At 38.4% G+C, this 27846-nt stretch overlaps 2 protein-coding genes across 6 annotated transcripts in view; both read left to right on the forward strand.

Moving 5' to 3' along the window:
* The window catches only part of vdrb (vitamin D receptor b), a 45879-nt gene extending 36547 nt beyond the window's left edge, over window positions 1–9332 (forward strand). For all 3 annotated transcript variants that reach the window (XM_017720437.2, XM_017720429.2, XM_017720412.2), the window contains one exon: window positions 9235–9332. The gene's annotated coding sequence lies outside the window, so the exon portion shown is untranslated. The remainder of the gene's footprint in view (window positions 1–9234) is intronic.
* On the forward strand, window positions 123–27701 carry hdac7b (histone deacetylase 7b). 3 transcript variants are annotated; one of them, XM_017720385.2, is made up of 21 exons: window positions 123–500; window positions 9529–9634; window positions 9982–10075; window positions 11468–11559; window positions 11766–11855; window positions 13372–13469; window positions 15411–15603; window positions 15708–15850; window positions 16746–16994; window positions 17566–17662; window positions 18919–19043; window positions 19142–19309; window positions 19699–19754; window positions 19983–20064; window positions 20174–20284; window positions 21096–21193; window positions 21315–21433; window positions 23512–23645; window positions 23733–23817; window positions 26590–26728; window positions 27014–27701. In XM_017720385.2, exons 2-21 carry the CDS (start codon window positions 9529–9531, stop codon window positions 27093–27095), a joined length of 2361 nt encoding a protein of 786 aa, XP_017575874.1. In that variant the 5' UTR covers window positions 123–500; the 3' UTR covers window positions 27096–27701. The 3 variants fall into 3 exon arrangements, with proteins under 3 accessions (XP_017575874.1, XP_017575864.1, XP_017575885.1); XM_017720375.2 differs by lacking the exon at window positions 123–500 and adding an exon at window positions 5570–5712; XM_017720396.2 differs by lacking the exons at window positions 123–500; window positions 9529–9634; window positions 9982–10075 and adding an exon at window positions 10092–10427.
* Window positions 27702–27846: the final 145 nt, after the last annotated feature.

Here is a 27846-nt window from a genome sequence, read left to right on the forward strand (position 1 = left end):
GACCTTGAATATCACTGAATAAGTACACTGAATCAGCAAGTATAGCGTATTGACAGTGGTAATGTTTACTGGAATAGAAGCCGAAAACATCATACAACCTATGTGAATAAACAAGGTTGTTTTAAGGGTTGTGTGGATGTGGTTTATTTTTAGTTTGCAAGTGGCCTGTGGTGGTTCTGATGTGGACCAACATGAGTATGTGTATATTTCTGAGTAAAACCACACAGCTCTGTTTGCTGCACCAGCTGGAGATACTGCTGACACCTGTAGAGACATCCTAAACACAGAGAGACAGACAGGCAGCTAGTTAGGTAGCAAGAGCAGGTGCAAAACCAAAGAGAGAGATTGGGGGGGGGGTCTGTATTTAAATCATTTGCCTCTTCTTGAACGAGATCAGACCATTCAGCGCTCAATCCTAACACAAGAGATCAGCACGATCAGTCAATATCCGAACACCTCAAGATGGTGATGAGAGACTGAAGAACTATAATCTTTGACAGGTGAGACTGAATCACTGAATTCTTGACAAATAAGAAACACAACTTTAAACATAAACAGAAGTTTTTATTTTTCTGAGCATAAACTGGATATCAAGCGTCTTTCCTCAGGCTTTGGCAGAGCTCAGTAATACTGAGATTAATAATCGATTACCTTGATTTATCAGTCTACTCAGGCTTTAGGAGAGCTCAGTAACACTGATCTTTTTTGGAGTAACATTAAATTAGTACTTTTTTTGACATCATTTTTAATGACATACTTTGCTACTTTGATATGTTAAAAATATCAAATAGTAAAAATGAAATTGCAAGAGTATCAGCTAAACCAATTAGAACATTTACTCGGTTCAAGTCAAGAGAAGCCCAGTTTAGTGTAGGAAGAAAGAGGAGCACACTCACAAAACATTCATTTTAAAGTGAACTGAAGTAACTGGCATTATTATCAGCTTCCAAACATAGCTTACAACTAGTTACCCTGGCTAATCCTAGCTAAACAGGTACCTACTGCGTTCAATGCTTTCTTCTTGCTTTGCTGTTTTAGAAGAAAATGACGGCAATTTATTCAACTTAAAAGCTGTTGCATATGTTTTATCTCAAGTGTCTGAACTGCTGATTTTTTTTATTTAATGTCAGTCTCAACCTGGTTTACCCGTATTATAAAATAGCTTGACAATTTTGTCACAGTTCTGGAGTTTGAAGTGTTACAATGTCAAACTTGTAACAGTACCATTTTTGATACTACATAGAACCTTTAAAAAAAACATTCTGTATAGAACTATATATACACCATCTATACCAATACAGATATATATATATAGATCCATAAAACTGATGAACTGTTTCACCATGCAAACAGCCTTTTAAACATGAAATGGTTTTATGTTTAATCCACAGTTCTAAACAGAACCACTGTCATTACTAAAGAACGCTTGACAAACCAGCTTTTCATGTGTATGATTATCAGAGGAATATATCACAGTAAAGAAAATCAGCACTGGATAAACTGCTGTTGATACTAATAATTATAATGATAAAAAATGCACAGGTGTGTATAAATTTATCACATAACACTGTTTACCCTCTGTAAAGCCTGACACCTATTAATGTAAGCTAATGGTCAGGGAGCTGATGGGCAATAAAACTGTCACTAAAAATTACAAATAATTTTGACTCAATCAGGTCATCTTTCTTTTAATATAGACTTAACTAAAAGGTAACAAACTGCACAGCCTTTCAGAGATTCTAAACGACTTTGTTGGAAACAGATCATCTTGAAAGCCTTGTATAACCATCTAACCATGAAATGCTTGTAGTTTCACGTGAACCTTTTTCCATACTTCACAGAGTGGTGTGTGAATGTGCACTAGCAGAGCATTCTGGGATCAGTCTCTGCAGAATAGTGCCATGCTTTAGTTTTGTCTGGTCATATTTCCAATAATGTAGATGAGTCAACTCAGAAATATCTTCAGAGACGATTTATCACTACAGCAGCAGTACTTTTACTTAAGTAGGGATTTTCAGTTTCCATCCTAAGTTGGGAGTTCATAAGGTGAGTTAAGTGTTCAGGAAAGGAGTGATGGTTTTATTTCGAATGATTAATTTGAGCTGGTAATCATTAACTTAAGTACAGTCCTAAGAAGAGGGAGATTTGTAGACAGGCACTAACATAATTTTTAATAGCAAGGTTCCTCTCAGTATGTTCTACTGCAGTCATAGCTAGCTGACAGTAGCCCATTTCAGCCCATACACTCTACACTTCTGATGCCCAGTAAACAGCTACAAAAGAAACTGGTTTGATCTTACCCTGGAATCCCTTTCGAGGTGGCTTGTTGGTCTTATGGACAATATAAAAGCAGAAAGCTGACATAAAAACAGAGCTTGTTTTACAGTTTGTTGTCTTGCACTTTGAATCGGGTTGATTCAAATAATAGTGTTTTTTCTTATTTTCCTATTTTAATGTTATTTTAGTAGGAAACTCCATAGGAAAATCTACAACAGGTTAAATACCAAAGAAGTGCAGATTTTAGTATCTCTAATACCTCTAATGAAGACCTTACTGGAGAAAAAATGGCATTACATGAAGGTTTTGTGTGAGGACTATGTTCTGAAAGTTGTTCCCTGAACTCCTATACAGAGCTTAGATCTACAGCACGAAAGACACAGCAATCACATTTCTCCCGTTTTTGTCTCTCAGCAGTTGGTACGGGTGGGACTTGGCACAATACCAGATCTACTTTTGTGAGGGGTCCTCTGCCCACCTTATCTTCTTCAATACACATGCACGCCACAGTTGCTTTACGTGACCCAAACGATGCACTCATATATATGCACTCTCAAAAATTATGGTTCTTCAATGTTTCTTTTATAAAGACAATGGTTCTATATAGAACCATGAACACTCAAAGAAGGTTTTGTATGATTAAAGGGCTCTTTGCATTGTTAGAGTTTTTGAGATTGTTGGAGAACGTGCTGTTCTGAAAAGGGTTCTTCACAGCACTAAAAAGGGTTCTTTTATTCTTATCATGTCAAACAATAGAAGAATCCCCTTTTGGTGCTGTATAGAACTATTTTCAAAAAGGTTCTATACAATACCATTTAAAACACTCCATCAATCTGACGAAGTCTTTAAGGGTGCACAACACCCTTTAATCATGCAATCAGTGTTCTATATAGAACAATGTTTTTGAAAAACCCTTTAAGAACCATCATTTTTAAGTGTGGTTTGGGGTGGGGTGCCTTCTGACTGAGTTTGCCACACTACACTATATTGCCAAAAGTATTCACTCACCTATCCAAATCATTGAATTCAGGTGTTCCTATCACTTCCATGGCCACAGGTGTATAAAACCAAGCACCTAGGCCTGCAGACTGCTTCTACAAACATTTCTGAAAGAATGGGTCGCTCTCAGGAGCTCAGTGAATTCCACCATGGTACCGTGATAGGATGCCACCTGTGCAATCATGAAACTTCCTTACTACCAGAGCTGGACGAAGTACACAAATCATGTACTTGAGTTAAAGTAGAGATACCCAAGGTAAAATATTACTCCAGTAAAAGTAGAAGTCCTTACTCTAGACCTCAACTTCAGTAAAAGTACAAAAGTATTTGCCTTTTAAATGTACTTAAGTATCGAAAGTAAAAGTACTAAAAGATTAATTATGACTCTGATGTCCTGTTATCATTTTTATAAAAAGACTCACTTCATGAACTCATTTCAGGTGAAAATCCTCCAGCGTCTCTCTTGGTAAACCAGTCTTTTAATAGAACGTCATTAATTAGTGACGCTGACGTCTATTAAAATGATCATAAGCACAAAACACAGAAGGCAAACCGTTTTCATCAGGTAGAACTGAGTGGCTCTAAAATCACTTTTACAAACAAGCAAAGTTTCAGTTTAAGATTTATTTGTAACTTAGTTACAAGTTTAATAAAAACTGGCTTTCAGCACAGGTTCACAAATAAGTTTTCCTTTACTGTGTTGCAGCTGTAGGTTGTAGCTGAAAGTTATTTAGTATAGAATGAAAGGGTTTGAATAAATTCAGAAAAAAAGACACATGACAGTCACGACTGCATATGTGATATGTGTACATATTTCTATACTGTGGTCACAAAGTTAGGTTAGTTCCATCCTGTAGACGTACATGCTCCCAAAGTTTTACGCTGCTGCGCTCATGTTGAACCATGTGCTGCACTGGTTCGGTATGGCTAACAGGTCATACATAAACCAAAAGAAACTACAGATTTCTCAATGTAGTGGAGTAAAAAGTGAGATATTAGACTCTGAAATGTAGTGGAGTGAAAGTAAAAAGTCGCCCAAAATGGAAATACTTAAGTAAAGTACAGATACACGAAAAAAATACTTAAGTACAGTAACGAATTACATCTACTTAGTTACTGTCCACCACTGCTTACTACTAAATATTTCACAGTCAACTGTCAGTCATATTATAACAAAGTGGAAGCAATTGGGAACGACAGCAACTCAGCCACGAAGCGGTAGGCTACATAAAATGACAGAGCAGGGTCAGTGGAGACTGAAGCACATAGTGCGCAGAGGTTGACAACTTTTTGAAGAGTCAATCACTACAGACCTCCAAACTTCTTGTGGCCTGCAGATTAGCTCAAGAACAGCATAGAGAGCTTCATGGAGTAGGTTTTCATGGCCGATCAGCTGCATCCAAGCCTTACATCACCAGACGCAATGCAAAGCGTTGAATGCAGTGGGGTAAAACGCCGCCACTGGACTCTAGAGCACTCTGGAGTGACGAAACATGCTTCTCCGTCTGGCAAACTGATGGGCGATTCTAGGTTTTGTGGTTGTCGGGAGAGCAGTACTTGTCTGACTGCACTGTGCCAGGTTTAAAGTTTGGTGATTTTTCAGGAGTTGGGCTCAGCCCCTTAGTTCCAGTGAAAGGAACTCAATGCTTCAGCAGACCAAAAGACTTTGGATAACTTCATGCACCCAACTTTGTGGGAGCAGTTTGGGGACGGCCCCTTCTTGTTTCAACATCAGTACTTTTGGAAATATAGTGTATCTTTTAGAATGCACTATGGAATCAGTTCAGGAGTGAAGCTGAAAGAAATATGGGTTTCTTATAAACTCTCAAACAAAACAGATTTGGTGATGATTAAAAAGCAGTTATTGTTTCTGTCCATGTACTTGTGAATGTGAATGTGTGGAGACGCTCAGCTCCAGCCTGGAGGTCATTGTTAGTGTCTGACTAAGTGAACTGTGAGAGAGTGAAGTGACTACAGAGCTGTTTGACTCAAGTAATTTAGCTACGAATTAAAAAAGCAGAGTAAAACAGCTGTGAATAAAAGCTTAGCATCTTTAGCCGAAGCTTAATAACACTTTACTCGGAGGTGCAAGATGTTTTCATACGTATTTGGTCTTGAACAGTTATATCCAGCCATTTAGCTATGACTTCGTATTTTGTGCACCCGTATATGGATAAACCCCGCCTTCTGCGCTAGGATTGGCTACGGATGTTTCGCCCCGTGTGTTCCGATTGGCGGGTGATGGGACCTGCGCTAGGATTGGTTGGTTAGTAATTCATACTTTCCGCGGACCGCTTGTGAATACGAATGATTAGTCGGAACTCACTGCGAGTTTGTCGCAATACGGGTGGGGAAAAAACTACCGTTCGGTACAGGCGCTCCCGTTTCCCCTCAGCGAGCTGAAGAGACGCAGCCGGAGCTCCGGAGCTGAGCACGGTGAGAGCGCTCCGCTTCTTCTCCTCGCCTGCTGCTCTCTGATTTCTGCTTTATTTCAGCAGCATACACATTTCAGCGCACACGCACGTACACACATACACACCACCACAAACACACAGATTCAGTGTTGCAGATGCACTTAAGTACACAAAGTTCTCTTTCTAGCACACACCTGCGTGACCACACACCTCCTACTAAACCACTAATGTCTGTGTCTGAAATGTAAACATTTCCTTTGATCTGTATGTTCTCTGAGCTTGTTTCAGCACAACTCTGGAGTTTTCAAAGTGATCAAACCACTTTGGCTGAACTTTTGACTGTGAGTTAAAGGACACTCTAGTAAAAATGATTATTCTAGGGTTCTTTAGTAAAACAATGGCTCTGTACTTGTATGTGTTTGTATGGTGAAATGGTTGTAAAATGGTTCTTCAGACTGATGGAGAATATGTTGTATATGGTTCAATATAGCACCAAAAAGGGTTTGATGTCATACTTGTAAAAACAAAAGAGCCCATTTGGGCCCTTTTTAAAAAAAGGTTTTATATCGTACCATATACAACACATTCTCCATCAATGTGAAGAACCATTTCACCATGCAAGTGGTTCTTTGAGTGTTCAAGTTTCTATATAGAACCATTGTCTTTACTAAAGAGCCCTTGAAGAACCATCTTTTTTAACCCCTTAACATTCCAAGGCTTATTATTCATTAACTACAGGGACCTCAATGCAACATAATGGAGCTTTTCTTAGGTTATAGAAGTGTGTAATAAACTTTGGGTCCTCCAACTTTGGGCCTGTGGATTGGTAAGGGGTGAAGAGTGGATGAAAATAACACAAAATAAAAAAAATACAATGGATCCTGTTAGGTTGTTATATGTTCCTATAATTATAGAAAATTCAAACACCAATCAGAACACATTCTGTGGTGTTTTTTTTTTAAATCTTACTAAATTTAGTTCATTGACAATAAAGGGTTAAAACCGTAAGCCCCTCACTTAGTGTAAATCATAATAATAGGATTAGATCTGTTATGAATAGAAAAACAGTGTCTCAGTGTAAATGTGTGCTCTTGTACTTCCTGCAAAGCAGAGAACATCTCTTATCAGTCATTTGTAATGATGTTTTTATGGTTTAATGATGGCTGTAACTATGATGCTTGATTGTTTTGGCACAGCTGTAAGCAGAAAGAACAGGTGAAGGACACTGCAAAACAGTATGACCTAATAAGAAGCCTTTCAGACCAAAATAGAACAAAAGTGACTTAACAGTCGAGGTAATTGGCCGTCAGAAACGGAAACCAAAACCACAAACAGGAGCTTGTGCAGTCAGGCTGATTGCAGGTGTCGACATCTAAATCCTACTTTTCATTTAATCTAAACGCACAGTACATCTCGCCTCATCCGAGAACATGTACTTGTTTAATGCAGGATTATTAAAACTAGCAGTGCACCAAAGAGTTTCAATTTCACACGAGTAAAAACATAAATCAGGACAAGCTCTTATGAAACAGCCCAGTTTCATGTTTTCTTCAGGTTTATCTGCAGTGGACCAGTGTCTGTCCAGTTGTTTTAGTAGCAGGCTAAGTGGAGGCCAGGGAGGTCTGCGGATGAGAACAGCAGAACATGCTGATATTAATCGTTCCAGGAAAACCCAGCATAATTATAACTACAGGAAGAGGACATGTTTTTAACATGCACACTTTAATAGGGCACTTCCTCATTATCTGAAGGGTTACCATAGTGATTCACCCCAGATGGAGAATGAGGTGGTTTCTGTGGTAGCCTGAAGTGCTGCGAGCACTGAGGTGTGTGGTGCGCTGACAGCGAGGCCTAAGAGAACAGCTGGAGGGAAAGACCAGTGCACAGTGCCAGCCCACACTGCACCTACAGTCAGCATGCTTTTAAAATGTGCCTGCAGCTTTTGCAAGGGTCTTTTTTTTCCTTCCACCTTTTTTCACCTTCTGTCTTGTCGCTGGGTTTAAAAGCAGGCCTTCTACATCGAAAGAAAAGCCCTTTATTATGCCATGATGTATTGAGAAGCTTGGATTTTGATCTTGTTTATGGGTAGCTGAACTCAATGTAAATTCCAATTCACTGATGATAAATAAATCATCGAATATGTTCTCTTCAACACAAACACAGCAGTCTTACAGTATATATGTCATTCCTATCCTCCATAAGAAAATCTTGTAACCTTAATTTTTAGATCATTAAACTCATTAAACACCAAAAGAACATGACCTCTCTTTATCCGTAAAAAAAGAAACCTGTGCCTTTAAGACTGATGTGTGTAAATGACATCTGTTCAGACCGGCTGTCTTGTTTTGGTAAACATTCAAAATGCAGTCTGGGCTGAAACACTCCTTATTTGTGAATGGACAGAACTAAACTGATGTAGGCTGAATAGTGACAATCACAAAAACAGTGATTTGCATATATATATATATATATATAAATGTTTGTTGCATATTGTGCACTGTGAGCTCCAGTAACCAAAGCCAAACCCCTTGTATGTGTTAGCATTTTTTGTGTCAACACTTTTTAAAGTGGCAAAAACACATTTTATTTTCATTTTTGACAACAGTGGCATAGCCAAAAGGTGGCCAGGGTGGCCAATGCCAGCCTCCCGTGAAGCCTGAAAAATGTGAACATTTTTTTTAACAGTGAAAATCTGTATTCAGGGCAGTTACCAATCACTTTTCTTCTGATTGCTCAATCTGCATATCTCACAGGTGGCGGATACTGCACAAATGCTTAAGATTTCTTGTGTCCATTTTGCTTAAGGATGCAGTTAGCAGTGTCTTTCCTTACATTAGGAAAGCATTTAAAAAGCATTTAAATGCATAGGAAAGCATTTTAAAGAACACATGAGCATATGAGAGTATTTTTATCACATGTGCTCTATGTGGCATTACTGTAACTGATTTTAACAATGTTCAGCACAGAGTAGCAACAGGGAACAAAGCATACAATATTTTGGACATCCTTTTCAACATAATAGAGAACTGGATGAAGTCACTTTCAGTTTTTACAGAGTGAACCTCCAGTTCCATAGAATTGTGACCCCTATAATTAGGTCAGCACACTTCAGCAGTGCTCCTCCATGAGCTACATTATATGATGTAAGCAATACAACGGTAAGATAAGGTAACTATCAGAAATTTGTAACTGCTAACATGTACTACTGTATAGTCACATCTATTGTTTATTATGTCAGCTAAAGACTTTTTACGACTAAAGATGCAGGCTAGATTTCATCAGAGGCAAATCCAGTGCTGAGTATATGTTCCTGCTAATGCAGTAGATTAACTTGTTACCCTCCCAAGTATTATTCTCTCATGTCACCACACACCATTTCCTTTAGTAAAATTGCTGGCCACAGCTTTGAAAAGGTGCTGGCTACACCCCTTATGGACAGATCTCTTGTCCCATAATCCTGTCCTTTTCATAAACATGGAGTTTTCTTATAAGAACAGTGATATACTCCACACATGGACATTTATTTCTCTCTTTATTTTCATAGTGCAAGGTGTGTTTTGTGCTCTGCATGGATCCACAGTCTTCTCCAGGGTGGTCTATGTTGGTGACCCCCGTACTCTCATGCCACCCTCTCATTAACAGCCTACAGAGACAGGTAGCAGCCTTTAACCCAGTGTCGTGCAGCTCATAAGTTCAGTTCAGTGTGCTGCTTTACTGCACCAGCTTTCCTTTCTTGTTGTCAAGCACAAAAGTGCAAAAGCTCAGAGACCTGTAATGTAACCGTGCATTGCTCTGTGCCTTCGCTGTTCTTAGCGCTTCTTTCTCTCTCTCCATACAGATGTCTGAGCAGCACCTGAGGCTGGAGAGGGAGAGAGAGAGGGAGAAAAGAGACAGAGAGAGACAGGGGCTAAAACAGCTTTGGGATAAAGAGAAGAGCCAATACAGTAATCCCCTCCCTATCTAACTTTCTTACTACATTGATTTTACAGCATTTACAAAGAAAGAGAGAGAGAGACAGAGAGACAAAAGAGAGATGTTCCAGTATTATATTTTAGGCATTCAGGGGAATTTCTTCTAAGCAGTGTCACCACAATTCTGATTAAATGAGTAGGAAGTCGCTTAGCGCCGGGGCTTTTGATTCTGTCTTTCTCTTTCTTTCTCCCTTTATCAGGAATGTAAGATTTAGTCTACACTGTGCATACAAAGTGTTTGTTTTACTAAGTACGTTCTTAATTCACAAGCTAAAGCTTCTACATATATATCACAGGTATTACATTTGTTGCTTTGACAGGTGCAGTGGCCAGTCCTTGGGTGAGAAAGAAACTGCGACAGTTGATTAAACACAAGCAGTACCAAGCGGTGTCCAACTTCCCCACAGGATTCAGGTCTGCTTCTGTTGAGGGCCAGCATTTAAACTACTGTTATTGAATACTGTACTCCTGTGGACTCTTAGGGGTGTTAAGATGCATTGGAACATGAAAGTAAAGGAAATGTAAGCTGAGTCTTGAGATAACAGCAGAGCTGAATATCAGAATTTAGTACTTTTATGACACAGTCTGAACTATTTCAGTAGCCACGGAGTTTTGAAAAACTTCATGTCATTCAAAACCAGTCAGTTCCTAAGTAGTCAGTCAAGTCAGCATCAATGAGCCAAAACTGGAACAGTGGAACTTTCAGCAAACTACAATACCACTCCACAGGAAGAAGAGCACAGCTAAGAACATCACATAATACAATGTGAGTGTTTCTTATTTCAGGATAGATTTGTTACAGGATTGAACTGTATTTATCCTTTTTTCCTCCAATATCCAATCTAGCATTAGCTGGTAATGTTGGCCTACAATCAGTACCCATCATTACCAATATGGCATCTCTAGTATTGACAAAACTATCATACAGGTATCTATATTGAAGTCATTAAAAGTATTATTATCTAGGGCTGATATGTGAATATATATCATTATTTTGATAAATTATGCCAATACAGTATGCTTTTCTGAACATATCATGGATATTGTCAGTATGTGTAGAACAATGACCAACTGCATGTTTAATCATAAAAGAGCTAAATTAGTCTGGTTTAACATGACTTAGTGCAACACAGTATGCCAAATATTAAATAAAAAGCATTGTATTCATTGTTTTTGATAGTATTATTTAAAATGTAGCACTGCTGGTTCTTTTTTCTGTTCCAACTGATCAGATGTTTGAAAAAATTCATATTGTGACATATCCTGATATTATTTTTTTTGCTATATTGCCCACCTCTACTGGTCATCACTACCAAAAAACTTTGAACGATACCCAACGCTACCCATGAGTTAAAGATGACTGTACTGTGCTACTTGCTCTTCTGTGAACTAGGAGATTTATTGTTGGTTTAAGGAACAAAAAAGTACTAGAAACTTTGCAAACTACTGCCATCATCATCTGCAGAGATACACTTTCAGTGGTGATCTAGGAAGCCTATCTGCTTTCAAGGTATCATACATGATCATCTAAGATCAACTGTAGAGCTGAATTCCTATGAATGAACTTGGACAAGACTGTTACTCTGGTGGTCCTCTGACACCACAGAAAAGCAGGCTTTTTAGCTATTTACCACCTACATCTGCTTTCACAATCACACAGTAAACCTAGGGAAAGATGCCCCAAAGATGCCCCAACACTGTAAGGACTTTAATACCACATAAGACCTACTAGTTTGCTCTTCTCCAGATCAGGCTTGTTCATGATTGTGAGTGTTTGTATAACGAAAGTTTATGGCTGTTATTTAGGGCGCTGGCTCCTATTCCAGACTTGAAGGTTCAATATCAACAGAACTCACCTTCACCTCAAAACTACAGAAGTGAGCAGTTGCGGAGAACAGGTGACACATGCACAGACCTCTAATGATCAATATTATTAACAGATAGACTCAATAACTTTGTGTTTGCTCATTAGCTGTCGTTCTGACTCACCACAAACATTTTCATCAAATCAACATCATAAATACCAGCTCTCTGAAGGCTTAGCAGCTGGGTACTCTGGCGTGTGTGTGTGTTTGTGTGTGTGTGTGTGTGTGTGTGTTTGTAGTTTCAGAGCCCCTTCTGAAATCGAAGCTGAGGAGGAGTGTGACTAGCAGAAAGAATCCACTCCACCGTAATTCAAGTGCTCCCCCTACAGGTAAACAGACAGTAATGATAATAATAATAATAGTAATAATAATAATAAGACTACATTCAGGGACGAGACTAGACTCCATCAACGTCAGGGGCTGAGCCCATGGCCTATTTTACATGGTCACATGGTTGCACAGTCTGTCTTCTAGACTGTAAAAAATTATTTGCCAGTTCAAACTAAAATATTTGGCAGCATCTTTATGTAAAAAAAGAATTAACTGCATTGCAACAAAGAATATACAATATATGTTTATGCTAGCATGCCTTTATAATCAGAATACTAATATGTATATTACATTATTTTGTCCCTTTCTGTCAGCTCTCGCTTCCTCTGCTGTCTCTATTGCTTGTATGGTCAGCTCCTGTCCTCTCAGCTGCTTTTGGGTTGAGCTCATCTCCAACCTCTTCTACTCGCTGTTACTGTGGCATTTAATTAATTACTTTAAAATGGAAATACCTTTAGTCAAAAATTAACTGAATGTATAACTACCACCACAAAGAAATGCAGTGCCTTGCAGAAGTATTCAACCCCCCTTAAAAGGCATAAGATTTATCTAGTTTATAAATGATACTTATACAGATTGTTCCAGACATTTTTTCCCAAACCAATATGTGCATATAGTATATTTTCAAAGTCAAACGTTATTTGCTTTAAAAATAAAAATTAAAACTGAAAAATGCTGCTTGCATAAGTCTTCAACCCCTTCAGACTAGGACTTGGTGAAACCATCTTTTGTTGCAATAGCAACTTAAAGTCTATTGGTGAAAGCTGCAACCACCCTTGTACACTGCATGATTGGATGATGACTATAAGTTTCAAATATTACAACAGATTCTAGATTTGATTGCGATCTGGACTTGGAGACCTTTTTGTTGTTAACCACGCCTGTGTTAGTTTGGCCTGCAAAGTTTCTCCCAAACTTAATTTTTTTTAGCAGACTTATGCTGGTTGTCTTGCAATACCTCCCTATATTTTGCACCATCCATTCATCCTTTAATTTTAACAAGATGCTCAGTACCTACTGAGGAGAAGCATTCCCACAGCATTATTTTGGGTATGGTGGTTGTTGAGGAATGGAAAAGGCTTAATTTTTGTTTCATCTGACCACAAAACCTTTTGATATCATTGACTGGAGCACCTTCACTCCAGTTGCAGCAACTCAACTGTTTAGCTCCAGACTGATTGTTTCCCTCTCTGTGGCTTCCCTCACAAATTCCCTTTTTAAACTCTGGGTTTTGAGAGACAGCCTTGTATAGGCAGTGCCTGTGTGGTATGATGCAGCTGCGTTTTCCTTACAATTGATCCAGTAGGACATCCAACACTTTTTGCAGTTTTCTCATACTTATAAGGGGCATTTAGAGGAAGTCTATTGGCAATTGTTTTTGTGTGTCATTTAAAAAGAAGAATATATTTTACAATTTATATTTTACAGTGTCACTTTTTTATTTCTAATCCAATGTCAATGTTGGTGTGGACAATGTGTGTGTGTGTGTGTGTGTGCGCGCGTTTGTGTTTGCAGACTGCCCTAGCACTCCAGTAGCTGAGTGCACTTCAGTCCCCGGTCAATCAGACAGTAGATTGCTAGTCTGGGACTACGGCAGAGGACTGTCTCAAAAGGTTATTCTCTCTCTCTCTCTCTCTCTCTCTCTCTCTCTCTCTCTCTCTCTCTCTCTCTCTCTCTCTCTCTCTCTCACACACACACACCCTTATCCTGTGACATATGCTAATGTGTGTTTAGAAATTAGAAAAGAAAACTGACCAGTTTACAATGGTGTGTTTGACTGGCTGGTTCAGTGTACTTATGGCAACTGCTGAGGCTGTGATGTCAAAACCATGAATATATTTACATACTACCATCCATTCAGCCTACAGTATCTCAGCTCACACATTCACATCCATGTGATAAAGCATGTTGGTATTGCACATTATTGAATCGGTTCTTTTCAGTTAATCACTTGAAATCATTCAAACCTTGAATTGAATAATAATCATTTATAGTCATCTTTAAAAATGTACCCTAATAAAATTGTAATTGTAACTGTAACCTGTTACCTGGTATGCATTTGTGCTGCTTTGCATTGTTCTCCAAACTATCACTCACTCAATCCAACAGATTGAGTTTGATAAGCAGGTTCTGACATATTCATAATATGTCAGATAAAAATGAGCTGAACACTCAAAATAGCTCATCCTATATAGCACTGCGACCTTATGAAGGCGCCCAGGCTGATATCAGAAACATGCGGACACAAAGTAAGAGTATATTATATTCCAGACATGATATTAACTTTCTTTTTTATTTACACTGAGGGGTAGATGGGTAATGGTATGTTTTTAGTTGAGGTGCTGAAATTTTAAGCAGCATAGATGTGATGTGAATGATAATGTCATGATTAGCCTTATTTCATTTGATTTTTGCTAATATACATCAGGCATTATGTGTCATTATGTGCTATCAGATGAGAGACTATAAATATATGTGTAATTGGCTACTGACGCACATTGTCTCTCTGCTCTCTGGTTCTGGATGAATTTTATGCAAATGAACTGACTAGTGACCAATCAGATTGTTGCCACCATTAACTTAAACAGCACTAATTTAAACAGAGCACAGCTACTGCATGTTTTGAGAACATATAAAGATACAAACATCACCCAAAAACCAGAATGCATGTCTTTACTATGCTCAAATTATTATAAAGTTCAGAACTTTTTATTATTGTTTTATTTGTTGTGTTTATTTGTTACAGCACCCTCAGCACCTCCAAATCCCTGTCCCTGTTAGCATTAGCATTTTAGCTCTGGCGTAAACCCGAATCATTTAAGCTTCGTACAGATCTTCAGGTATTTTCTATTTGTAGGAAGACGTTTAATAGGAATGCTAAAGTTATATATGAATTTAAATTCTGTCTTTGAATTTTATTGGCCTGTTAGCATATTAGCATGTTGGATTTCTGCTGACATTTAATGAGGGCCTAATATAGACCAGTTACAGCGAATATAAAATATAGACTAGCCAAAGAAGGTATGTTTATGCCTGTTTCTGTGTGTAGTTTTGCACATTTCCTCCATCACGTGTTTCTGTGTAAATAGAGAAATGTGTAAATCTAAAAGTAGACTTCATAATGGAAACATAAAATACAAGAATTCGGCTGAAAAAAAATCATAGAAAACATTAAATGTTTCTGTTGGTTCCTGCTGGTACCCAATAGTCACTAAGGGTATTTTGTGTTTTCCTGATGGGTTAATATTGCAGTGCAAATATTTCTAATGGTATAACTGTGTTCTTGGACTGATTCCAGATACATTTGGTAAAGATGTCCCACAAAAACTAGTGGTGTTTTATGATAACCATTAAGCCAATGATCTTTGTTCAGCAGGGAAAATGTAGCGAAGGGAAAAGACTTTTCAATAAAAAAAGACAAATACTCAATCTTCTGGCATGCTTTTCCAAACCACCTCACTTTTCTTTCCAACCCAGCTGTAGGTTGATGTAAATAATGCACAAAACATTTATCACTCTGATTTTTATTCAGTTCACTTAATCTTTCTCTGTAGAGTAAAAGACATTTGGATTCTGCAAAGATAGAGAACAGACCTATGGCATCTCCTCAACAAATGTATATCTCACATGGTCAGGAGGCTATGGTGGAGGCTTTCCCCTCAACTGTACAACCAGTTTTTTTCCTGAACAGCACTGGATTCCTGCAGACTCCAGTCCTCAGCAGTCCTCACACACCAGTTCAGCAAGGTTAACTGAATATTCAACATTTTTCAACATACATGCATTCATGTAGACTTACTGCATGTCTTGTCACAATAAAAAAACAGAAAAGCAAATGTGTAATTTTGCAGTACATATGGTGATGAGGCAGCATAGGCCACTGACCAGAACCCAGTCACAGCCCTTAATTCAGTGGGACCATTACCCAGAGACCCAGCATATGTACCGGTCTTACAGTAGCAGACGACACAGGAGGTCTAGGCACATACAAGAGGTGAGACACGCACAAACACCACCCACCCACTTTCTGACTTTGTGTGTTGTGTTTTTTTACTTCACCCTCACTCTTCCAAATCCTGTTTGTGTAGCAACCTAGTGCCCTCTACAGTTCAGTGTTTTCACCCACCTGACACAACTAGTCAACCTAAATAGGTGTAGAGAAAGGGAATCACTTGTAAAAGTAATAAAAATAATGCAATAAAGCTTCCAGCTTGTAAGCTTGTAAATATTCTCTGTCTTCTACAATAATAATTGAGTCAGCTCGAACAAGTTTTCATTTATATTATTATTCGACATTCAAAGGTTTGTAGCACTGCTCCTGCTGCAGCTTCAGTAACATGATTGGGTGTAAAAATCTACCACTCAAGAATAACATTTCACAACATAAAATAGCAAAGAACTTAGGGATTTCATCATCCATAGCAGATAATACCATAAAAAGTTTCAAAGAATCCAGAGAAATCTTTGTATGCAAAGGACAAGGAGAAAAAACAATATTGGCTGGCAGTGATCTTTGGGCCTCAGGCAGCACTGCATTAAAAATAAACAAAGAAAATAAAGGATTCTGTAGTGGATATCACTGCATGGGCTGAGGAACCATTGTTTTCTTGTATTCTTCAGACTAAAGACAATCTGATTTGTTATCAGTGCACAGTGCAAAAGCCATAGGAGGGCTTTAGTGCACATGACATTAGTGACCTGCAAATCTATAAAGGCGCCATTAATGCTGAACAATATATGCAGGTTTTGGCAACATGTGCTGCCAACCAGACAACATCAAACCACATTCTGCACATATTACGACAGTAAGGCCAGATATATTAATATAGTAAAGAGTCCGGCCTTACTATATAATTATACATATCATTTCTTGTGCATATCCACCCTAGGTGCTGATCCAGCCTAGAATGCACCAGGCCTTGGCAGGACAGCAGGACCAGAACAAAGATGAGCAACCAGAGAGAGAGAAGGCCACAAGGAGAGAAAAATGGAGATGTAGTTGTAGGGATGGAGACAGACCGCCAGTGACTCTGAATAGCAAGATAGCAGTTGAACTGGTGTCTAGTAAAGAATGCGGACAAATCAGCAGTGAGCAGGACAAGGTGACCAACATATCATTCACACCTCCCATCTCTCAGGTACTGTTATGGGCAGTTTGTTGAAAAATGCAGCATAAAGGCAGGCAGACATGATAGTGGTGGCTGAAAGCAATTAAAGCAACATCTTTTTTGTCTACGCAGTTAAAAGAAAATCACAGCGAAATAATTAATATGTAGACCAAAACAAGCCTGTAATGTCAGAGGGACAAACTTCATAAAATGCAAAGAAAGAGACAGAGAAAAATAACGAAAACTGCTTATTTTAGTATTTTGCCTTATCTTTACTCTCAACTCAACAAAGGCTAAAAAAAAAAAACACTTTCTGCTGCACATTGTGTTCATTTTGGACAATGACATCTCCTGCTAAGGACTACATATTCACAGTTTACCCAGTTCTCTATGTATTCTTTATTGTACAGTAATTTAAGATTGTTTAGCTTATTGTGCTGTGTACTGAATAGTTATTGTTATTTTTGAGCCAGCTGAGGTCACAGGGAGTCGTAACAGTACAAAACGAGTGCTTGCAGTCACACCACCACATGCTCTGCAAAGTTCTCAAATTCTCATGACTGAACTCATCTCTCTTACTCTCGTTGCATCTTGTTGCTAGCACTTAGATCAAATGTCAGCACAGGAGATGAAGGCTGGATCCCCCCTGCCTCTGATATGCATCGAGCCCTCTCCTACCACAGAGTTGCACTTCACAGGTGAGAGCAGGAGACATGCGATACTGGAGTGAACACAACAGAGAAAGTACAAAATGACCACAATCTCCCAGCAGACACAGTGCAGTTTTACACCACTTACACTTGCAGTTTATACCTAATAAAATATAGAGACTAGGTTGAGAAACGGCCATTTTAGAAGAATGTGGCAGTGTTTTCCATTATACTCATCCCTTTATCAGTGGTCAGTTTCTGACCACAGAGCTGTGATTCAGTACAATTTGATCATTTAAATTATTTGGAGAAAATGCAAAAGAAGTTTGAATAACTGGGATACCTGTTTTTATGAAAGCAGATGCTTCAGTGCATCGATTTTAATCAGTCAGTACCAGTACAGTAAATAATTATCAATGATGTTTTTACATTACCTTGTAGTATTTCAATTTTCATGATAAATACTACTACTACTACTACTACTATTACTACTACTACTACTACTAATAATAATAATAATAATACTAATAATAATAATGACAATAATAATAATGTATCATCCCACTACTGGCTGGCACAGCTGTAGAGCCTCTGAAGGTGTGGCCATGCAGAGTGGGTTAGTGTGGGTTGTTGGTCACCATGAGGGTGAAATGTATTGCTAGTGGTGACCTCTCCTGCAAGTTCAATGCTTTACCTGTGCCTTTTTGCCATGTTGTTTAATAAAAAGCAATGATAAAGAGTACTTCTCATGGTGGAAATCATGGCCTCCACTGATGGTGCAATAATAATAATAATAATTTTTAAAAATTTCATTTATTCATAGAAGTGGACAAACAATTGAGATAATATTCAATGTGATATTGGAAAATGAAAATATTCGATAGTTGCAACCCTACACACAATGTAGTAGTGATTTCAGCAAAACCACTGTGCCTGAAACCCTTTCAAACATGCCAAACATGAAGTGGTGGAAAAGTACATGCTTTTAAATGTACTTAAGTATCAAAAGTAGAAGTATTGTGAGATATTCTGACGATCCTGTGTCTTCATTTTAGATACCAGTAAAATTTCACTCCCAATCAAAACATGCGGAACATTCTGAAAATACCCAGAAAACATTATGATAATTTCTTTAAAGGGCCAATATCGTTGAGAAACTAATCTTTCCTTGCTTCTTTGAAATATAGTGTACTACATAAACATCAAAAATAAACCATTCGTGCCGTAGTAAATGGAAATACTTTAATAAAGTGCAAATACAAAAAGGAACATTGGACAGTGAGCATATGATTGTTTGTCTGTAGGTTTGATGTATGACTCACAGATGATGAAGCAACGTTGTTCCTGGGATCTTAGTGGTCTTCACCCTGAGTATAACAACACTGTGTGGACAAGATTGCAGGATTCAGGTCTCAGTAAACAGTGTAAGGTACAGACCAGAGCTGACCAGCATGTTGTCAACATCTCTCTCAAACACACTACTGACCACCACAGAGCCATTCAGTGTGTTGCTGTGCCATGTTTCAGTTGATCCCAGCAAGAAAAGCCACTATTGAGGAAATCCAGGTTCCTCAAGAGATCCATCCTTTTCCTTATGGAACAAATCCTCTGAGTCGTCTGCACCTGAATGCAGCAAGGATGGCAGCGGGCTGTGTGACGGAGCTGGCACTGCGTGTGGCACTGGGAGAACTGAGGGTGAGACAGCAGCAGACAGTAACTGACAGTAGCAGACAGTAGTAGACTCTACATCAGAGGAGGGCAACTGCAGGCTTGGAGTCCAGAGCTGTTTGGTGATTTCCCTCCTCTAACTCACCAAATAAACCTGCCAGTTACTTCAGGAGGTGTGCTTGAGCAGGAAAATCAGCAAACTGTACAGGAATGCACCAGGACCTCAGCTCAGTATCATTATATAGTAGATTCTCAGGTCTTCAGTCAAATATGAAGGCTAACAGCATCTTTCTCTCCTACTCTTTCTGCTTTGGCTGTCCTCTTTCTCCCTTCTATCATGTTTCCTTTGCTCTCCTCTCTCTCTCTCTCTCTCTCTCTCTCTCTCTCTCTCTCTCTCTGTCTCCCTCTCTCTTTAGAATGGTTTTGCAATAGTTAAACCACATGGACACGCTATGTCAAACTACGAGGCAGTGTGAGTATCACATGCACACACACACACGCACAATCTTGTCTTTCATTCCTTCTGAGGACTTCCTTATGTTTATATTTATTTTTTAATTACTGTAGCCAAATAATACTACACCTACACCTATATGTAGTCCTATCAAGGATAGCAAGATGTGTACACAGACATGTCTGTTTGGTTTGTTGCTCACATGTTCAGTTTGTTTAATCTCTCTCTCCACATCTTTCTTTCTAGCGGTTTCTCTAGTTCAGTAGCGATTGCTGCTAAGCAGCTCCAGCAGAGACTCTGTGACAAAAAGATTCTAATTGTTAACTGGGTGAGACACACACTCGCCCTTCCTCTTCTACTTGTGTGAGATTTATCAGCTCATTTTCTGCACAGCTGCTCCACTAACATACAGTTCTGTCTTTGCTGCACTGTTTCAGGATGTTCATCATGGTAACATCACTCAGAACATTTTCTACACAGACCCAAAAGTTCTCTGCATCTCATTGCACCGCTGTGATCTTAGCTCTGGAGGAGGAGAGCCCACTGAAGTCAGTGCCACACAGCAATACTCCCTTAGTGCTTGTAGTGTAGTCATTCATAATTCTTGCCATCTTTGTTGTTTAAGCAGGAGGGAGTTTTTTCATCATAACAAAAACTGCACTGGTTCGTGTGGCAAGTGTTTTTATAATTGACTAAGACAAAATGGTTGTGGTTTTCGGCCTTTCCTTTTATGCGCAGAGATCTCACTAGATTTAATGAATATTTTGTGGTATTATGCACAATGTAAGGTGAAAATTCTTGCAATTTCTCATTGATGAATGGGTTCTTAAACTGTTGGATTATTTACTGATGCAATTTTGTCAAAGGAGCAAGAGCTCATCTCATTTTTGCTCATAAGGACAAGACCTTCCTTTTATGCTTCTTTTATACTCAAGCATAATTATATCACCTCTTTAAGATGATTTTGGTAACATTTCACTGCCCCAACTCTTTTGGAACTTGTTGCAGGTAGCAATTTTAGAGTAGGTATATATTTACAACTATGAAGTTGGTAAGGTAAAACATGAAATATATAGTCTTTGTACTGTTTTTGTTTAAATACAGGTCATAATGGATTTATAAATCACTAGTCTGTGTTTTATTTGGATTTCATAGCCCTTTTGGAATTTGAGTTTGTAATTATAGAAATAACATACAATTATAAGAATATCTTAAATGCTTTTGGTTTCCTAGTTAATAAATATAGAGCATTTTACAGGGAAAATAATGTAGAAAAAAACTGCACTGAAACTCAAATCAACTATAACCTATACAGTCAGACCACCTCAGTATGTGAAGGCATGTGCTTATTTCATGCAGGTGGGCTCGGGTGAAGGAAAGGGCTTCAATGTTAATGTGGCATGGTCAAGTGGACTGGATCCTCCAATAGGAGATGCAGAATACCTGGCTGCGTTTAGGTATAACACCATAATCTACAGCTCTTGTGTAGGACTTTGTGTGAGTGACAGTGATAATGTGAGGTCAGAGTATACATTGAGAGAATGAAGGGCACTGTATGTGTTTTTGTTCTCTCTGCAGGAGTGTGGTAATCCCCATTGCAGAGGAGTTTTCCCCTGATGTGATTCTGGTGTCCTCTCAGTTTAATGCTGTTAAAGGTCACCCAACCTCTAAAGGAGGACACAGCGTGTCTGCTAAATGTAAGTACCAAACACATGCAAACCATGCAGTCCTGTGCAGTTGTTGGTTGGTAAGTAAACAGAGCACTGGTAAGGGCCAAAGACTTCATGTCATACCAGAAAAACAGAAAACAGATACTTCAGTGCTCATTTACTAAAGCCTAAGCTCTAATTAAAGACTTTTTTAATGAAACACTCTCAGAAATAAAGGTATTAGACTGGGGCAGTACCCCTCTTGTCAGGGAACATAATTGTACCATAATCCATTGAAATTATATTTTGTAATATGTGTTGACTCAACACACCCTGTCTCTTCTCCAGGCTTTTTATTTTATTGTTCTGTTTTGAAACATTAGGTTATAAAAGGTACAAATATGTACTTTTCCACTTTTAAAAATGTATTTAAGGCACACAATTGGACATTAAAATCACTGTTGTACCTTTGAGGTACATTTACATTGTTTGTACCTCGTTGAATGAAAAATGTAACTGCACAGAACTTTTATTTCTAAGAGTGTAAAACAGATTTGCAGTTTTTCTTTGATGGCGGCATTTAGTTTAGTCCAGCCAACAACCAAAAAGCAGAAACACTGACATTGACAACCTGTGATTTTGGCAAGATGGAAATTTCAACACAGCAAATACGTTTGCCTCATATGTCAAAGTACTGTAGTGAGTTTAATGTCAATAAACATGAAACAAAGCATGGACATTACAATAAATACTGAGGAGAGGGCAAAGAAACAACCCTAAAGCAGCTGCAGCTGTAGAGTTTTAGCACATCAACTTTTTATCAGTGCAAATTCAGTAGTTCAGTAAATATTTAACCTTTTAAGACCAAATAAAAATATGGCTATTATCATTTAATAAAGTGATTTCTAAGCTGTTATTGCATTTATCTGATATGTAAAGAACACTTGTCCCACAAAGTATATTTTTGGAAATATTTGAGGACTGCTAAAAATATCTACTTTCACTCAGAAAAGAAAATACCACAACAGAACTTTGTACCTGATTTCTGTAATAGTTGCAGAGCACTTTACTCAGAACCTTGAATAGAAATATGCTCAACATTTTAGTTACGTTTTATTGTTACTCTTAACAAACCAATCAACAATTTGTTATAAGCACTTACTGTTCCAAATTGTTCTGAATGAGCAAAACGATGAAAGAAGCCTTGTGGCTTCTTTAATTGCTTTATACAGTGATCATTGTACCTTATCATTGCATCTTTTATACACTGTAACTTAGAGAAAACTCTACAGTAAAAACTTCTGCTCTTCTAAGAAGGGACATTGCTGTGAGGATTAAGAGCATTAATGAGATCAGGTACTGATGTTGGAGTTTTGTACTGCTCTAGCTGACACTTGGCATTGAGCATGGCGACCATGCGACTGCTCCAGAACATCCCATTCTATTTAGAAAGGCATTTCTATGGAGTTTATGTGGCAGTCAGGGAAATATAATATTAAGCAAAAATATCAGGGTTCACCTCCTACTCCCACCATCCTGACCTTAGATCAAGCAAAAATGTTCAGCTAACTCAGAGATCTTCTCTCATACTGCATTTTATTGGTAATATGCAGTGGTTTGAAAGGAAAATGTATTATGATTTACATGATTTACAGTCCATGCTGACTTTAAAGTATACTCTGCTGAACATCACTAGATTTCTATCATAAGACTAGAATTTTTTTCAGTTAGCAGATTTATAATGGATTTTGAATGAGTCAGGTTTTGTCACGGTTGTTCTGCTTCTGCGGACGCCCTGGAAAGCCTTGTTTTATTTCTCATTGCCCTGGTGTCAATGCCCCATTTATGTTGACACCATGTGAGTTCACTTTCACTTGTCTGTTTGCATGTATAATGTAAATGCAACATGGTCAAAAGTATTTCTTTGTTCCTCAAAAAAAGAGAAACAGTTGTTCAAAATGAGAAGCAGAACTTGGTGTTGGAATGATGCAGCATTTCAGCAGCTTCTTTTTACCATGTCATGTATATTTTAACCATGACTCAGTATGTATTAGAAGGGTTGTTTTCCAGAGATATTCACAGCATCAGAGTTGTAGTTTAGTTTGGAAATTTGTTGTGTGTTTCAGGTTTTGGAGTGCTGACACAGAAGCTGATGGATTTAGCCAGAGGTCGGGTGGTCCTGGCTGTGGAGGGAGGTCATGACCTTACGCCCACATGTGATGCATCTGAGGCATGCGTCAACGCTCTACTGGAAAACAAGGTGATACACGCTACTCCATCAATAGCCCTCAACCTGACACCACCATAACACACAATACCATGTGAACTACTGTGTGTGTGTTTCCAGGTTGAATCTCTGTCTCATGATGTGCTGATGCAGAGACCTTGTGCTGAGGCTTTTAAGTCCCTGCAGACAGTGCTGCACATCCACAGTGAGTCCACAGTGAGCTCTCACAGCTATCACTTCACCCAACTCACATTATTACCTCCTCTGTCCTCTAGTTTCCTAATCTATCTCTCTCTCTGTCATATGTTTGTGTGTGTGTGTGTGTGTGTGTGTGTATATATATATATATATATATATATATATATATATATATATATATATATATATATATACACACACACACACACACACACACACACACACACACACACACACATATACACAAAGGCACTGGGAGCACTGCACATTCAATTCCAAATGAAAACATGAACAAAATTCCCATTTTTAAACTGAAAATGAAGAAAAAAGAATAATAGGCTGTTCAAAAAAATAGCAGTGTCTGCATTTTCATTTACAAACACGAATATTTACAGTATAAACTGAAATTTGTTTACAGATTTAGATTTTTCTGTTAATCACTGAACTAATATTTAGTTTTATAATCTTTATATAATAATAATAATTCTGTTTTTCTTTAAATAATGTTTTTCTTATTTATTCTTTAAATAATAATTCTGATAACTGTCTCACATCTGTGTGGCATGGAGTCAACTAACATCTGACACCTGCAAACAGATATTCTAGCCCAAGCTGACTGGACTACATTCCACAGTTCTTCTGCATTCTTGGGTTTTGCATCAAAAGCAGCATTTTTGATGTCACTCTTCAAATTCTCAATTGGATTGAGGTCTGGGGATTGGGCTGGCCACTTCATAACATCAATCTTGTTGGTCTGCAACCAGGATGTTGCCTGCTTGCTGGTGTGTTAGGGGTTGTTGTCCTGCTGAAACATCCATTTCAAGGGCATTTCTTCTTCAGCATAAAGCAACATTTAGCTGTCATGGGCTGGAGGTTGGGGAATCAGCCTTGTGACCGGAAGGTCTCCAGTTTGCAAGGCTGATTTCTATCACTAGATTTGTTCTGAATTGAGCAAAACAATGAAAGAAGCCTTGTGGCTTCTTTAATTGCTTTATACAGTGATCACAGTACATGACTGAGGTGTCCTTGAGCAAGACACCTAACCCCCAACTGCTCCCCGGGCGCTGCGGATAGGACTGCCCACCGCTCTGGGCAAGTGTGCTCACTGGTGTGTATGTGATGTTTCACTTCACAGATGGGTTAAATGCGGAGGTGAAATTTCCCTGTTGTGGGACTAATAAGGGTCTCTTAATCTAACAAGACCTCTTCCAGTATTTTGATATATTCAAACTAGTCCATGGTGCCTGGTATGTGATAAATGGGCCCGACTCCAAAGTATGAGAAACATCCCCAAACCATTATGCTTGCATCTCCATGTTTTAGTCTTCACTGTTGCTTGAATTGAGTATTTATGGGTTGTTTCACAAACTGTCTGTGGCTTTCCACTCAATAAGCAACAATCTTGCTCTCATCTGTCCATAGAATGTTGCGCCACTTCACTTTACGCCAGTCACTGTGTTCTTTGGCAAACTGCAACCTTTTCAACACGTCTTTTTTTCAGCAATGGTACTTTATGAGGGTTTCTTGCAAATAGTTTGGCTTCACATAGGAGTCTTCTGATTGTTGCAGTACTCACAGGTAAGTAAAGACCTTTGATTTCCGTGGAGCTGATCATTGGATGCTTCTTTGCCATTCTCATTATTGTATGATCTACGCGGATGGTAGTATTTCTTTTCCCACTACATGTTTTGGGTTTTGTTTGCCATTTTAAACCATTTGAGATCATTTTAGCTGAGCAGCCAATTATTTTCTGCACTCCTTTAGATGTTTTCCCCTCTCCAATCAACTTCTTGATTAAAGTTCTTTCTCCTTCGGTACAATGTCTGGAACGACCCATTTTACTCAATGAGCAAGGGCTAAAACCAGCAGGTATATTTGCTGCCCTCCTTCTTTAAATAAGGGCCATAATGGACACCTGTTTCTTCACAGAATGAAAGACCTCACTAATTGAACTCCACACTGCTATTAATTTGAACACGCCCCTTTCATTTAATGAGTAAATTACTGCCAATTAGCAGCATGCATGTCAGGACACATTAGTGATGTTAGATTGCTATTATTTTGCACATAACAGTGTATATATATATATATATATATATATACATACACACACACACACACACACACACACACACACACACACATATATATATATACATATATATATATATATATATATATATATATATATATATATATACACACCTTGTATCTCCATTTTTCAGAGTTTTTAATTTATTGACATAATTTAAAAATACCTGTTGTCCTATACCTTTGTCCGAAAGAAACAGCCCAAAATGACTAAGGAACTAGGTTTTTTCTTTCTCCTGTAAAGTTACCATTTTGGAGACATGAGGTTTTCGCTCAACAACAGTGATATAATATCTTATTGTCTCTATTTCTTTCTCTGTCTAACTCTATTTTCTTTTACCCCCTCTCTCTCTCTCTCTCTCTCTCTCTCTCTCCCTCTCCCCCTCTCCCCGTTGCTCACCTATTTCCCCCCTCAGTCTCTCTCTCTATCATGCTCTTTCTCCCTCACTTTATTTTTCACTTATCTCTCTCTGTCCCTCCCTCTTTTCCTTTATCTACCTTTTTCTTTCTATCTCCTCTCTTATCTTAATTCTTTCTACTCCTACTTTCTCTGTGTCTCATTATGTCTTACTTCATAGCTCTTACTATCTCTTTCTCTTGCTCGCCCATCTCTCTCTCTCTCTAGTTTTCTCTTACTCTCATCCTCTGTTCGTGCTTTTTTTTTTACCCCTCTCTCTCTTTCCCTCAGGAAAGTATTGGAGCTCACTGAAGTCTGTAGATGATATGTTATCTCAGTCATTGCTGCAGGCTGAGAGGAGATCTTCTACAGACAGTGATGCTGCCTTAGCACTGGCCTCTCTCAGCATGACTGGACCGAACACAACCAGGTATGACCATTGTGCTGCTCATTCTGCCACAGCAGTGTCACTCAAACTCAGCTTTAAACGTGCAATGGTTCTGATTTTTGTAGCTTTATTGTAATTAGTAAGCATTTGTTATAACCTACGTACATTTTCAGTTATATTCCACTTTATAGTACAAAGGACACTGTGTCCATATCTAAAGATGGATTTGTAATTGTGACAGTAAGAGGACTGCTAAAGTATCTATTTGCACTCAGGAAAGAAAATACCACAACCGAACTTTGTACCTGATTTCTGTGAACATTACAGAGAGCTTGACTCTGATGGCCTGTTTTCCTGCCGCCGCATTCAAAACGAGCCCATGGAGCATGACGAGAATGAGACTATGTGATACAGAAAGACGGATGATAAAAACTTCTCCCTTAGTAAAGCGAAAACAAGACAACTGGAGAAAAGTCACAAGACCTTTCAGCTTTACTTAACTTCTTGAACACAGCTCTGGAGACACACAGTGTTTTTACACCAATCAGTATCACAGTTTGTACTAATATTAAGCAAAGTTTCCAGTGTTGTACATAAGTCACCTAAATGATACTAATGTGTTTCATATACATATATTTTGGGCATATCACACATTTAGATGAACAAATATTACTCCTTGTTTATGACTTTAAAAGCACAATAAGTCAAGGTTTGTGCTCAGGGCAAGTGATCAGGTTCCAACTGGCCAGAAGCATCAGTGTTAAAGCTGATCTGCAGTGTATTTAGAAGAACACTTTTGGAAAACTATCACATTTTTAAACCTTAAACTAAAAAACCTGATAAAGTTTATAAGGTTTGGCAGCTCTGAGGCAAAATGTAACAATGAATCTATTGCATCTAGATTCTGGAGGAACGTAATTTAGAGACAATTTCTGCAGCAGACATGTCAATACAATAGAGTACTGATGTCCTTATCAAGAGCAAAACAAACTTTTATTAAATGTGTTTGCACTGATTCTTTACTGATCATTTCAATGAGGCCACCTGTAATGCCTTATGCAATACTTTGAACCGAGTGCCGTACTTTTTAGACACGGGGGAGAACATACAAACTCCACACAGAGAGGACGCTGGTCGCCCAGCCGGGGAATCGAACCCAG

The sequence above is a fragment of the Pygocentrus nattereri genome, chromosome 26, assembly GCF_015220715.1.
Source record: "Pygocentrus nattereri isolate fPygNat1 chromosome 26, fPygNat1.pri, whole genome shotgun sequence".
NCBI lineage: Eukaryota > Metazoa > Chordata > Actinopteri > Characiformes > Serrasalmidae > Pygocentrus > Pygocentrus nattereri.

Bases quoted from the DNA above. Each gene is read 5' to 3' on its own strand.
- hdac7b (XM_017720385.2), top strand. From the start codon at position 9,529: ATGTCTGAGCAGCACCTGAGGCTGGAGAGGGAGAGAGAGAGGGAGAAA. The intron at 13,470-15,410 runs GTTATTCTCTCT...CTTTCTCTGTAG, and splicing joins GCAGAGGACTGTCTCAAAAG to AGTAAAAGACATTTGGATTC. The intron at 21,434-23,511 runs GTAAGTACCAAA...TGTGTGTTTCAG, and splicing joins ACACAGCGTGTCTGCTAAAT to GTTTTGGAGTGCTGACACAG.